The sequence below is a fragment of the Struthio camelus genome, chromosome 24 (assembly GCF_040807025.1).
Source record: "Struthio camelus isolate bStrCam1 chromosome 24, bStrCam1.hap1, whole genome shotgun sequence".
NCBI classification, from domain to species: Eukaryota; Metazoa; Chordata; class Aves; order Struthioniformes; family Struthionidae; genus Struthio; species Struthio camelus.
Genome location: NC_090965.1, coordinates 5,389,935 through 5,403,011, shown reverse-complemented (window position 1 = coordinate 5,403,011; position 13,077 = coordinate 5,389,935). Strand labels below are relative to the sequence as shown.

Sequence of the window (13,077 nt, the reverse complement as noted above, 5' to 3'; positions counted from 1 at the left end):
CCCTGGTGACTCTTGGCATGGGGGGAAAAGAGTTTCCTAGATCTAACAAAATCCTTCAGAGAGCTGTGAATTAGCAGTGAGTTGATGGTTCACTGGCTCTTGCTTTTGTGGTTAATGTTAACAGGCGCATGTTCGTCTGAAGAAGCTTTTTGGTAAGCACATGTTACGGTTGAAGGATGCCTAGTAGCAGGAGAATGTGGAAGCTCTGGTGTAAGAACTTGGATGGTGTGATCAAGCATCAAGTAGTGAATCCATTTGATGGCTCTGCCTTGAGACTAACCTCTCTCCTTAATGCAGTACTGTGCAACCTGTTGTCTGCATTGCTGCTCTTACCCACAGCTGCCCAGCCACTGTAAAGACTTGCTTCCAGATAACCAACTTGGTGCAAGAGCTCTGTTGAAACTTTTCCTGCCCGCTGCCTGTCTGTTTGGTGTATGTCTAAGTGTTCCCTGTATGTTTTTTGTCTTGCAGCATCTGGAGAGGGCCAAATGTGAACTGCGTTGATAGTACGGGATACACTCCACTGCATCATGCTGCTTTAAACGGTCATAAGTGAGTCGTCTTATGCCTTTTATCCTAGAGAATACACTGTGCTTTACAAACGAGTTTCTATGTGACTTCTTTTCACCAGTCTAAAGCTGTTTTCCACTGAAGTAAAAGGTGGCAGTAGAGCAACACTATGCCATCTTCAGGACAAGAAGTGAACGTCAGTGCAGCGAAGCTACAGCGGCATTAGTTGTCGAATGTAGTCATACACTCTTTTTTTTTAATTTGGTAAAACATTGAGGCTTTCAGTCACCCTTTTATTTGTAAGTGATTTGAATAAGATATAACAAGATCTTAAAGATGGCTTCTCCAGGAACAGTCCTCTGCAGTCTGTCTGGTTTCCAGTGCATTGCTGTGCATGCACCACTTAACAATGTGCAAAAGCAAATTTTTATATACATTTTAAATAATACTATGATCTTCAGTGTGGTGGATCTTGCATTTTCCACTGCTACCTAAGCTACTGAGAGACTGAATGGGGTTAAAAATCTTTATTTCATCTTCACTGTGCTGATGCAATTCACTTTTCACCAGAGTGGCTTTTGGATGTCTTCAGTCTACGTTCAGCTGCATTAGTACAAAAATAACATTGACTGTTTCTAAGCTCATATCATCAGTCTTTCACTTTTTTCTTTGGGCAGCATTTAATAGGAACATGTTAAAATTGCATTTCAAGATGATCCCTGAAATATTCCTGTTCAGGTGAATTTTTCTGTAAAATACCCTGTGATTACCTGATTGCAGAACGTAAGCCTTGGGGTAGGGACGGGATAGCTCAGGGACTCAAGTTTCCCTTCTCTTGCAGGGATGTGGTGGAAGTTCTGCTGAGGAATGACGCGCTAACCAATGTAGCAGACTGCAAAGGGTGTTACCCTCTTCACCTGGCAGCGTGGAAAGGAGATGCAGACATAGTGAAACTCCTTATTCACCAGGGACCTTCGCACACTAAAGTGAATGAGCAGGTCTGCGTGTTTTTCTCTAATGTCCCATTGAATCACTTCACTAGGATGTAGAAAGACCATTTCAGCTGATTCCTGACCCTGCCCAAACTACTAGCAATTGCTATAAAGTCCTGCTTGCTAATAGGATGAGGAGGAGACTGTCTAAAGCAATACCTCCAGTTCTGAGTTAGTGGTTGAGTATGAGTGAGGTACATATGTTTATCTACATAAAGATATATGTTATGAGAACCACTGACCACCTAGGAAGTGGTCTCCTGCTTTCATACTGGGCTTCTAAAACTAACACACACAGTTTTTCCTTTCAGTTGCTGAATAACTGAGACGATTTCTAGCACTGTCAAAGGATACATTGGCTCCCTTCTTTGGGGAACTAATCAAAGCAGCTTTGTTTAGTCTTTGTTTGGCCACGCTCTCTTAGCTACTCTCCTGGCTTGTCTCTAGCACTTGCTCCAGTTAACTAATTTTTAAGTTGTAAGACAATTTTTAGCTCCACGTGGGCCCAGATAAATCCCTAGCTTAATCTTAATAAGATGTTTTCTCAGTTAGGCAAGGAAAAAGTATTGTGGATTCCTTCCTGTTGTCAGTCTGATTGCTTTTGGGCTAGGATGCAGATGGATTGATTTGTGTGAAATGGTTATTCTGTACAGCGGCCACTGTGCCCCACCGTGGAGGGCCTGGCTCCCTGTGTAACTTCCCCAGGGACATCAACAGATATCTTCCTACAGTTCCAGGGAACTTCTGAAACATGTGAGGGGCAGTGAAATGAATGCCCGTCCACTTCAACAGTGGCTCCCAGGCATAAATGCTATTGCTTGAACTCACAGAAATGTCTTAAGTTTAAGAGACTGGATAAGGGGACTGGTCTACTGAGTGAGGCCAGCTGAGCTTATGGAGCAGCAACTTATGACTGAGTGAGCTTGGGCAGACATGCAGTAACAGATTCAAATCAGATGTTTAGAGCCCTTGGTTTTCCTGTCCCAGAGGCAGGAATACCTGTTGTCCCTGTGAATCAGCTCCTAAACCACTCAGGGTTTCAGCCAAGTGGAAGGAAGTAAACCAGAATGAGTTTTTCAGCCTTATAGTATTAAGGCGGACAGTGTATATTTGTTTAGAAGTTAATTCACAAGTAGCCCAGATATTCCTGGCTCAAGCTTAGCAAAATCTGTCAAAAGGTCAAGATGAATGGCTGGGAGCTCTAAATTCTTGCTGTTTAATTTTGACCTACTCTGTATACATTCTCAGAAGCTGAGAAGCCAGCCCCCCAAGAGGAGTCGAGTTTAGGAGTGTTAATCCTGCTTCTCCCTATGCTTTGTGGGGACCAAAGTGCCATGCCTGTTTGTTCCTTGATGTAGAATGAGTTAACTTGCCTCCCAAGGCTGTTCTAAGGCTAAATGATTGCTTCTAAAGCCTCATGAAATGAAAAATACTGTGGTAGTGCTAATCACTACCACCCCTCAATTTAGCAGGAGTAACTAAGAGTATGTGTGTTAATGCCTTTGTTGATAGCTTTCCAGTTTGGGGCTGTGCTTAATAATGACTTCAAGCACAGCTGCAGGCATTTGGTCTGTTTAAACAGATTTAAGAAGTGTAGTAAACTGTTTACAATCAATCTGATAAGAATTGACTGAGGGGCTTGAGTGTAAACTGTCCTACTGTCAGAGTAGGGCAGGTAGAGGGGAAACCTTTGCAAAGGATTAAAAGCTTAGTGTAGTCCTTCCAGGTAATGTTTCATTAATGTCTCTTTAGTCGAAACCTTTTTATGTGAGAGAAGTCAGTTGAATAGCCTGTGCTGCTTGTGTTTGGAGTCTTGTAAATGAAATGCACAGTGGTTCAAGTTACAGGAATCAGCAGCTGGAATGGCTTCTGCTGTTAATAGCTCTTGACTGGAACAAGATGCTGTGTTCTGTCACTTCCACCCCTTGGGAGTCACCCATTGCTTTGTTGCTATATCTCACCCATTTCATTATCACATTTTTTTTTCTTTTCTCCTCTTCCTTTTTGTAGAATGCTCTTGAGATCAAAGAACTCAAAAAGTACGGCCCCTTTGACCCATATATCAATGCCAAGGTGTGTACTTTGCTGTCAGCATTTCACTGCATCATTACTCCAAGCTGCACTCGCGTGCTTCCAGGTGCAATGTCATCCAATTGCAGTAATACCTGTTCAGTTCGCAGCTGCTTGGGGAAAAGTAAAATTGCAACCGTTTATTTACTGTGGGTTTCTTTCTTCAAAGCAGTTATAGAAACATAATTTAAGGGAAGCTTTTCCTTACTTTCCTGGGGGCTCCTTCATTGCTTAGCCTTGTAGGACTCACGGTGATGGTCAGTTTGCTTGATTTGGCTGGATGACTTCCAAAAGGTAATGTTATTTCAATTAACATGCTTTAGGTATTGTTTCATGTGCTAATGTTGCTGATAAATGCCAAGAGAAGGAAATTTATTTTCCTGCTTAAACATGGATGCATTTTCTCTGCGGGCTGTTTGGAGTGAATTTTCATGCCATTTCCTCCTACAAAATGCATAATCTTGTATTTGTTTGAATGGACAGCTAATTCTTTTTGGTGGTGGCAGGGAGAAGGGAAGGCAGTAATGGTTACACCTCCCTTCCCAAGTCCTTCATGTCCTGCTTATTGCATCAGTCTCTCTCTTTTTGGTGTTAAGTCTGTTGTGTCGTCTGACCCTTCAGCCCTAGTCTCCTGTTCTTGTTTTCTTGCTTGTTTTGCTCCTTTCTGCTTTTTAGTTGTTCTTGATCTACAGAAAGGCACGACATGAGCACTTACGATGCACTGAGGCTGAGCAATTGCGGAAGCAGAAAAGGAAGTTCCTAGGGTCACTTAATACCGTCTATGCACTGGTAGACAGAATTTCTTAGACACTCACCATTTTTCATGTTTACTTATAGTGAAGCTGCAGGCACGTGATGGCATAATACTTCTGCTTTCAGCTACCACGCCATGGTTGCTTCCAGCCAATTATCCTGGATGCAGCCACCCATGGCAAGACTTCTGTCTCTGAGAGTTTAGTTGAAACTTCCACTCTGCTTGATCTGCAGTACCTTAAAAACACATTCAAAATTCCTGAGCTTACTAACCACTGGGAATTAAGTTTGTTTTTGCAGACTTCCATTTCAGGAAATACTCTAGTGCCTATTTCTAAGCATAAATATATTTACATCAAGCTCATCCTTATCTGTGATTTTGACAAAAATCCAGCTGGGAATTTTACAGCAACAAATGTCTTCTGTGGAAACATGTTATAGCTGAGCAATTCAACTGTCTGAAAGGAGCTTTCTAAAATATTGTTGATGACTGAGTAAATCTTATAGCATCCTAGTATTAAAATATTGAATGGGGAAGGCATATAAAAATGAAGTTGAGCTAGCTTTCTTGAGGGGCTTTCTTTAGTAGGTATTCAGTTTTGGGTTTGGCTGTAATACTTGGGTTCTGAAGGCTCTTGAGAATAAGACTAGTGTTTTTGAAATCTCTGCCTTGATTTTAAGGAGAGACAGACAGACATGGCTTACACACAAACTATTAGGTAGGTTCTTGAAGTTCTGACCAGCTTTCTACCAGTTTCCGACCAGGTTTGATGAAGAGCATGTGGAACCATATCTATCAGGCGAACCTTGATGGTGTTTTTTTTCTTTTGGGTAGCCTGGCTGCAGGTGGGAGAACAAAAAGAAGTGCAGGTGCAAAGTGCGAGGGTCCTTGCTTCATTGGTGCTTCCAGATTCTCTGCTCCTGTGCTGAATGAGATTTCATTTCAAAGTGATCAAAGCAAGCTATTCCATCTTTCCGAACATTTTGAGATACTTAGAAGAGGGGAAAGGCATTTACATAATACCAACTTGTCATCAGGCATCTGTTTAGGAAAAGCTAAGGAAGCCAGTAGCTTCTTGCCCTCCTAAAAACTGGAGAAATACTTAATTTCCTGGTGTTCCCCTTCTTCTTCAGTGCCTTCTGTAAAATAGATGGTCCCTACGAATGTGTGGTACAGGCCTGAAGGGCTTCTGAAAAGCAAAGGGTGTAAGCAAAGAGATGGAGAAGCAACTTTGTTTCGCTAAGTCTTGCTACCTTGAATTTGGCTATTTAATCTGTATGAAGGAGCTGACCAGTTGAGCAAAGGCAAAACAGAAAAAGCTGTCACGTAGCTCAAGGAGAAATAAACTGCACTACACAAACTACCTTTGTCTTTTTTAATTGGAAGCAAATGAATAATGCAGTTTGGGTTAAAGTGCTGTAAATCTAAATGGGCTTCTGAGGAAAGTGGAAGCCTACCATCTGGAGTCTGCAAATGAAACTGGGCAGCAAACCCACCCGCAGAGCTCCCAAAAGCTTTTTGAACATATGGGGATCATTTTTCTGAAATGTATTAGTGTTTGACATTGGGCACCTGTAGGAACGCAGGAAGTCTATTTATTCTTATTCTTACTAATGGCCATGCCATGTAAGGCGCTACTGGAAACTGTGTTCTGCAAAAGGAAGGGGAGGGAAGGGATGGTGTAACTGATAGGACTGCTTGTGCCCACTCTTCTGGCCTGTTTTGGGTCTGAAGGTTGTGACATGCCTTGGGTGTCACCTTCTGCAGAAGTTTGGATTTTGCTTAACAGGTTTTTTTCTTTCCTTTTGGCCTTTAACTGTGAAACAGCAGCTTTGCAGAGTGTGTGCCAGAGGGACATCCATGTTCTGTGCTTCAGTATCAGACGTGTCATTGGACCAGCAAACAGCAGTTTTGTGTTGTTGGGGGGAGGAGTTGTTTGTTTTTTTTTAAGGGCGAACTTATCTTAGAAATGTCCAAAATGAGAAAAAAATCTGCAAAGGAATCTCAGAAATAGGGTTGGATGGGACTTGAATCCATCTGACCTGGTTCCCCTGCCCCAAGGCAGAATCAGTTCCACCTAAACCATTCCTGACCAGTGTTTGTCCAACGGGTTCTTAAAAACCTCTGAGTGGCAGCTCCTTAATCTCCCTCAGCAGTTTATTCAAGCATTCAAATTTTTGCAGTTAGGAAGATGACTTGTTTAAACTAAGTCTTCCTTTCTTTGAATGAAGCTCTGTTACTGTATGTTAGGAAGAGGAGCACAGCTGCTGTCAGAGATGCTTTAATGAGCTGTAGATGTTCCGTTAGTGTGTGATGAGGAGCCTAAGGGTAATAGTATGTGGTATCTAGTTACCAGGGCTTGAAAATTTTGATGGGACCCATGTGAAGGCAGAGGCATTTGCACTGTCCCTGTTCCGTACTTTGTGGTCAGGAGGAAGGCATCGCACGAGGCCCAATTCCTCGTTCCCAGCTGTGAATTAGGGAGGTGCTGCTATTCCTCCAAGAATGCAGCCCCCAGGTCCTTTGGAGCTCTAATTTTTTTCCCCCTTAAGTTTTGAAATTTGAATCCATATGGCTTCTGGCAGCTGGAAAAGAATTTTCTTTTTCCATCTCTGATAAAGATGAATGTTTGAGCTCTTGTGCTCATTGTTGAGGCTCCCCTCTTGTCTGCGCTTGGAGAGGCAATATGGGGAAGGGAGGCAAAGTGCCTTGCCTGGAACAGCTCCAGGATATGTGGCTGCTCAAAGCTCTCCCAAAATGGAGATGATAAAGATTTATGCAATAGCAGGAGTTTCCAGTACTCGGTCAGTGATGGGGGAAAACCTTGCTGTAATGATTCAAGGTAGTCTATCACCTGGTGATCTCCTGTTACAGGAGGAATACTCTGGGGATTTCATCCCGAGTGGCAGAGCCTTGACCTGTTGAAGGAAAATGCGACTAAAATGAGGCGAAGATGGGGGAAAATCCTCAAGAATTCTGTTATTCAAGGATTTTGTATTCCCATTTCTGAGCCATCAGGCAGGTGTTTTGGGTCGCTATGGACTTTAAAGCACCCTCGAAGGGGTATGGACTCTGGGCCAGTGAAAGATGGGAGATGGACAGGCTTGGTGGTGAGATTTTCCCACCGCCGGGGCTGGTGTAGCAGGAGTGACGCGTACCCCTCCGTGTCGCTTGCAGCAGGCACCTGTTGCACCAGAAGGCCTGGGCTCGACCACCCTTTCAGCAGGAAGTGGCAAACTCCCTGGCGCTGCAGGAGGTGCTGCTGGTGCTGTTGCGCTGCCGTTGCTGAGCTGGCTCAAGTCAGGCTGGGGCAGTGGGAAGGGCGCTGAGCGCCACTGAGGCGCGAGACTGGGCACTGGGGTCTCAAGGGCTCAGTCTGGATCATCACACCAGTCGGTGGCGGTTCCCTTCCCTGGCAAATAAGAATAACGCTACCTACTGCCCTTTTCAATGCCTCGAGAGTGACAGGTTAAGCTGAGAGATAGGTGTAATCTCTGTAGTTCTCTATTTTCTCCCCCTTTCCACTCCCTATGTGTATTTTATGTGCAAACTTTTATTCTACAGTAACTTCTGTCCGCTTGTATGTACCTTCCTTCACCATGGCTGCCTCTGCCACTCCAAGTATAGAGCCTGTTGTTTGACTTGGAACTTCTCTGCTAACAGTGATGCTGTGCTCCCCTTACCTTCTCGAATCCCTTGTTTCTGCATGTGGGTGATGCTGCTTCCTGCCTCCTGAGTTTTTGCTTTTATACGAGTTGCAGCTGTAGAGTCTCTCCAGAACTACCTGCTTCCCTGACTTTTCATGTGGCTGAAAAATAATGCAGTCAAATACCCGATAAAAACAAACGGGAGTTTGCATGCCTGACTCTTGTAATCCCTAGAATGACTTAACACGGTAATAGGATTAAAGTACTTGTAGCACATGGCAAGTTCTGCAGCTTGTTTGTGAAATGGTGCAAAATATTAACTTCTACAAACTGGAATCCAAAAAAGTATATACGCTCTCAAAGCAAAAGGGGCAAATTCAGTTCCTGGGGTAGCACTTCTAACTCTGTCGAGATAAATATATTCCCTTTTTTAATGGGAACTATTCTTAAAATGACAGACTCTGCTGTGATTCTTTCAGCTAAAGTTTAAGTGTAAAGTGTGTACTGAAGTTTTTTGGGTCTGTTAAATCCCTAGATAAGTATTTCCAAAGTTTCTACACTGTAATTCCTCTATGTATAGATCACGGTAGTAAAACTAGTAACTTGAGGTGGATTTAATTTAAGAGGGGGGGAAAAACCCACAAACCTGTTTTGAATCTGGCAATGTTCATATTTTGCACCTGGAAGTGAAATGTGTTAGGCTGTTTGTCCGTAAATACTTTGCACTGCTGATTTTAACCTGACAGATGTTGCATGCATTAACTGGATCGGACTTTTACTGTGGAGGCATTCCCTTGCAGCTTGGATGTTTTTCCCTGCCAGTTGACCTGAGGCCTTGACTACAAAAGGCTTGTTATTGGAGTGATCTATCCGCCTTGCTTGATAACTTCTTAATTCACAAACTGCATGCAACGTATATGTACCCTCTTTCTAAATTGACTGCTTGCAAGCTTCAGAATCGCAAAGGTGGAATGACTGTTATAATCAGGATAAGTAGGATTCTGATCAATTGAAGTTTAAATCTGAAACGATGACAATTTAAGCTACAGCAGACAGAATTCATGCTGCAGTTTGCATATTACCTACTGCAATCCTGTATTTTTGTGATATCCCAAAGTGCGGGATGCTGCCAGCAGATAAAACAGCTTTCCCCAAGAGCTAGCAGAATTAATGGGAATCCAGATACAACTCGACAGTCCCTTAAATGTTAGCATGGTCTCTTGCTTCTGACCTTAATGCTTTGAAAGCTACCCCATATATAGCTTCTATTTCCCGTAGAATAGATTTCCCATATCCAAGTAAAGCTTATTGCTCTGAATGTTTTTGAAGCTTCTCCAGGCTTTTACTGAGTGGGTTGGTTGATGAGTTCGTAAGGGGATATCCGTGCCTGGTAAATGGCTAATGACATGATGAGAACATCGCTCCGGGCTCTGTTTAAAAGTGGGCTCTCTGCTTCCCGACTGCTTGTTTGTCTTGTTTTTGCATTTAAACTTCAATGGTTTGAGCGAGGCATGGAGCAGCTCTGTTCTTCCCCCGTTCTGACATGCTGGCGTTTGTGACCCTCCAGAACAACGACAACGAGACGGCACTGCACTGCGCTGCCCAGTACGGCCACACGGAGGTGGTGAAGGTTCTTCTGGAGGAGCTGACCGACCCTACCATGCGCAATAACAAATTTGAGACTCCCCTGGATCTGGCTGCGCTCTATGGGAGACTGGAAGTTGTGAAGATGCTCTTGAATGCTCACCCCAATCTTTTAAGCTGCAACACTAAGAAACACACTCCCCTACACCTGGCAGCTAGGAATGGTCACAAAGCTGTAGTCCATGTGCTCCTGGATGCTGGCATGGATAGCAACTATCAGGTATGTAGCGTGTCTGCGTGTGTTGAGGGTTGATCAGTTTGCTGGGAGACTGGAACCTATGTAGAAGTGGCAAGGAAAGCCACATTCTCACTGCCCTCTCAGAGGGGTCACTTCTGAAAGATGAGTGATAGCTTTGGGCTCTGAGGAGCAGCTCAAAGTTGGCGGAAGAGCCCCAGACACATAGTGAGGGAGGAAAAAGGCCCTTTCACCTGAGCTATCCTGCCCCTCAGCCTGTGAGCTCTCAGGATCGACGGAGGCAAACCGTTTCTGTTCCTATCAAGCTGCTTGTTACTATGCTGCTTTCACAGCAATAACTTGTATGGGGCAGTCTTTTCTTTCCTTGTCAGGATGCGACCTCCTCCTTAGAAAAATCTTTCTTGGTTTCTAACTCTGAGCCCACACCTCTCTCCTAAGAAAGAATCCCCCTTTCCCCCTCCACACTCTCATTGTTGTAATAGCGTGGATAGTTTGACCGCAGTTTTAAGTATTGCTGCCCACGTTTTGCATATGGGGCAGTGTATTTATCGTTTCTGTAACCTTCTAAAACATTCCTCCATCCTCATTTGCCACTGTCTAGCTTCATGCTATTTTCTATTTAATTTGCAGACTGAAAAAGGCAGTGCTTTGCACGAAGCTGCTTTGTTTGGCAAGACAGATGTGGTACAAATCTTGCTGGCTGCAGGTGAGAGAATGATCCCCTTCTGAAACAATCATGTAGTGATCTCTTCCCGCAGAACTTGAGGAAGCCCCTTTATGGGGGCACCTTTTTTTTATTTCCTCTGATCAGCTGTTGAAGTATTGATCCTCAGAGGGGGTCATAGGAGAGGTTATTCCTTGGTGTTTGAGTTTATATCTGCTTCTATATTGAATTTTTTAGCTCCTTGCTCCTGGTGATGTTCACAGTTGTTAGCTGTGACTTGATAAAAAAAAAAGAGATGAATTTGCTCATAATTTCAAAATGTTCTTGCTTTTGCCTTTTCTACACCTATTGTTATAGGTATTGATGTGAACATAAAGGATAACAGAGGCCTGACAGCTCTGGATATTGTAAGGGAACTTCCCTCTCAGAAGAGCCAACATATAGCAGCTCTCATTGAAGGTAAGTGGTATAGGTCTGTGTGTGGGCAGGAGGGAAAGGTTTTAGGTGCAAATTGTGCTAGTGCAAGTACAGGATTTTGTTCTCTGGTCCTGCAAAGTGCTGAAAGCAAAGCAGCCTCGCGCCAGGTCACTTGGTGAGAATCTTAAGAGGGTATTTGAGGAAGCGGTGCTTAAATTCTCAGTGATGGACTGTCTCCAGAGCATGTGTTTGCAGGGGGACTTCCAAGATGGATTTAAGGAGGATCAGTTTGCTCAGTTAAGGAGTGTGGCATCACTTTTACAATGTAAATGGGCTTAATTGAGTTTTGCTTAACTCACTTTATAAGTTAATTAAAACTAAGGGTAGTCTAAAATCTGTTTGTAGAATGCACAGTAATGGCTTTAGAAATGGTTTTGGATTAACTCTTACTTTATATGTCTGTGTAGGATCAGTGGATGACTATCTGCCTAAGTCCTATTTATCACTTCATTGTGAAGCTTGGGCATAGATTTTGCAGATGAGATTTACAGAAAAGGCTTTGATTTTTTTTTTTTTTTTTTCCTTCTGACTTATAAAGGAGCTTGGGCCTTTGTTTCTGCCCAAGTTAGGGAATGAAAAGTTGCATCTTAGCTGAATTCATACCTTGTAATTATGCTGTCTCAGTTTCCTCAGCTGCGGGGAGAAAGATCAGAAGCATATGCAACTGGTGTGTATTATTCATGCCGAGCATTTGAGAGCTTCACAAGTTCAAAGCACTTTGTAGACTTTTAATTAAGCTTTGCCTGTGAGGCCAGTAGGCATTATCTCAATTCTGAGATTGAAGGCAAAGACTGGCTTGAAAACTAAGGTTCTTGCAGGTGAATGCTGATAGTTTGCTCCTGTAGGTTAGCTGTGCGAGATGTTTGTTGATGTCTGCTTTCATTCACTTAAGCTTAATGTTTCTGGCTTTTTCTGTGGTTAGGTGACCGTAATTAGAATTAGTGTCTTTGTTCTCTCATGAATCCAGAAGACCAGACTGCGTCTCTATTTAGCAATGTAGCTTGTATCTATGACATATGAAGTAATCTGTTCCCTGACGTTACATCCATCCGAGAACTCTGCAGCTTTCTTATTAGAGGCTCTGTAAAAGTTCAGAAACCGTTCTTGACCTTGTGCATGTGATTAAAAAGGCTGCTAGCTTCTATTTTGGGAACTGAGCTGCAAGATTTAATAGTATACTTTGGTTATTTTTTGGAGACTTAATGAGCTGACAGTTTGATCTTCCATTGAGGAAGGGAGGAAACACTATAAACGTAAGTGGACATAAAACTAGATTGACAAAAACTGTGTGTGTCACCCCACTTCGTTGCAGATTACACGATTGGGAAGAAAAGTGCCAAAGCTGCAGAGAAGATTATCCAAGCACCGCTTGTTGCAGCCACTGATCCTGTGTGCCGGATATCTCAGGGTAAGCGTCCACACAACACAGCAATCACTAGCACTCCTCTTCCTGCAAGTGCTGAGCTTCAGAGGGTAGAAGCCCTGAGTGATGCAGGTTTCTGTCTCCTTTCCTCACAGGTGATGTGGAGAAAGCAGTGACAGAACTGATCATAGATTTCGATGTGAACCCAGAAGAGGAGAGCCCGTATGAAGCTTTATACAATGCAACGTCCTGCCACTCTCTGGACAGTCTTGCCAGTGGGAGATCTTCAGACCGAGAGTCTGTGAATAAGGAAGCGGAAACAAGTGGTGTCAAAGCAGCAGGAGTCAGGCCTGTATGTAGCTGTGTGTGCTTTTCTCTGTATGCTTTATGAAGACAGATAACTCCATTTCCATGGTTTTGCAGCAGGCTGCCAGTTGCCCAGCTTGAAGAAATCTTTCAATGCATCGCTGACACTGATTGGAGCAGGCAGGAACCTCTTCTTTTTGTACTGGCCTGTTCACATTCCCTCTGTAGCATTGCCCGTGAGTAGGCACTTGTACATGCCTGAGTTTCATCCAGTGTTGCATCCTTATGTGGTCTGATGCCTGGGAATACTGCTGCCTATGGATTTTGGTTTGTCACGCTGTTACATGTAGCTGAAGAGTTAACTGCTTGTCTAGGAGAAAGCTTTGGAAACTTTTGTGTATAGTGTTTTCCTCATCTCATGCCCTCTGCTTTGCCCAAGAGAAGGCTCTAAAGA

General features: G+C 43.5%; 1 protein-coding gene across 10 annotated transcripts in view; it reads left to right on the top strand.

The window, feature by feature from the left end:
- Positions 1-13,077, top strand: part of ANKS1A (ankyrin repeat and sterile alpha motif domain containing 1A) — a 114,825-nt gene that overhangs the window by 29,719 nt on the left and 72,029 nt on the right. For 8 of the 10 annotated variants that reach the window (XM_068918318.1, XM_068918316.1, XM_068918315.1 and 5 more), the window contains exons 2-9: positions 472-552; positions 1,352-1,508; positions 3,513-3,575; positions 9,541-9,837; positions 10,444-10,519; positions 10,835-10,936; positions 12,267-12,362; positions 12,473-12,669. In XM_068918318.1, coding sequence (XP_068774419.1) covers positions 472-552; positions 1,352-1,508; positions 3,513-3,575; positions 9,541-9,837; positions 10,444-10,519; positions 10,835-10,936; positions 12,267-12,362; positions 12,473-12,669 — 1,069 coding nt within the window. The remainder of the gene's footprint in view (positions 1-471; positions 553-1,351; positions 1,509-3,512; positions 3,576-9,540; positions 9,838-10,443; positions 10,520-10,834; positions 10,937-12,266; positions 12,363-12,472; positions 12,670-13,077) is intronic. The other 2 variants (XM_068918319.1, XM_068918317.1) reach the window with 1 other exon arrangement.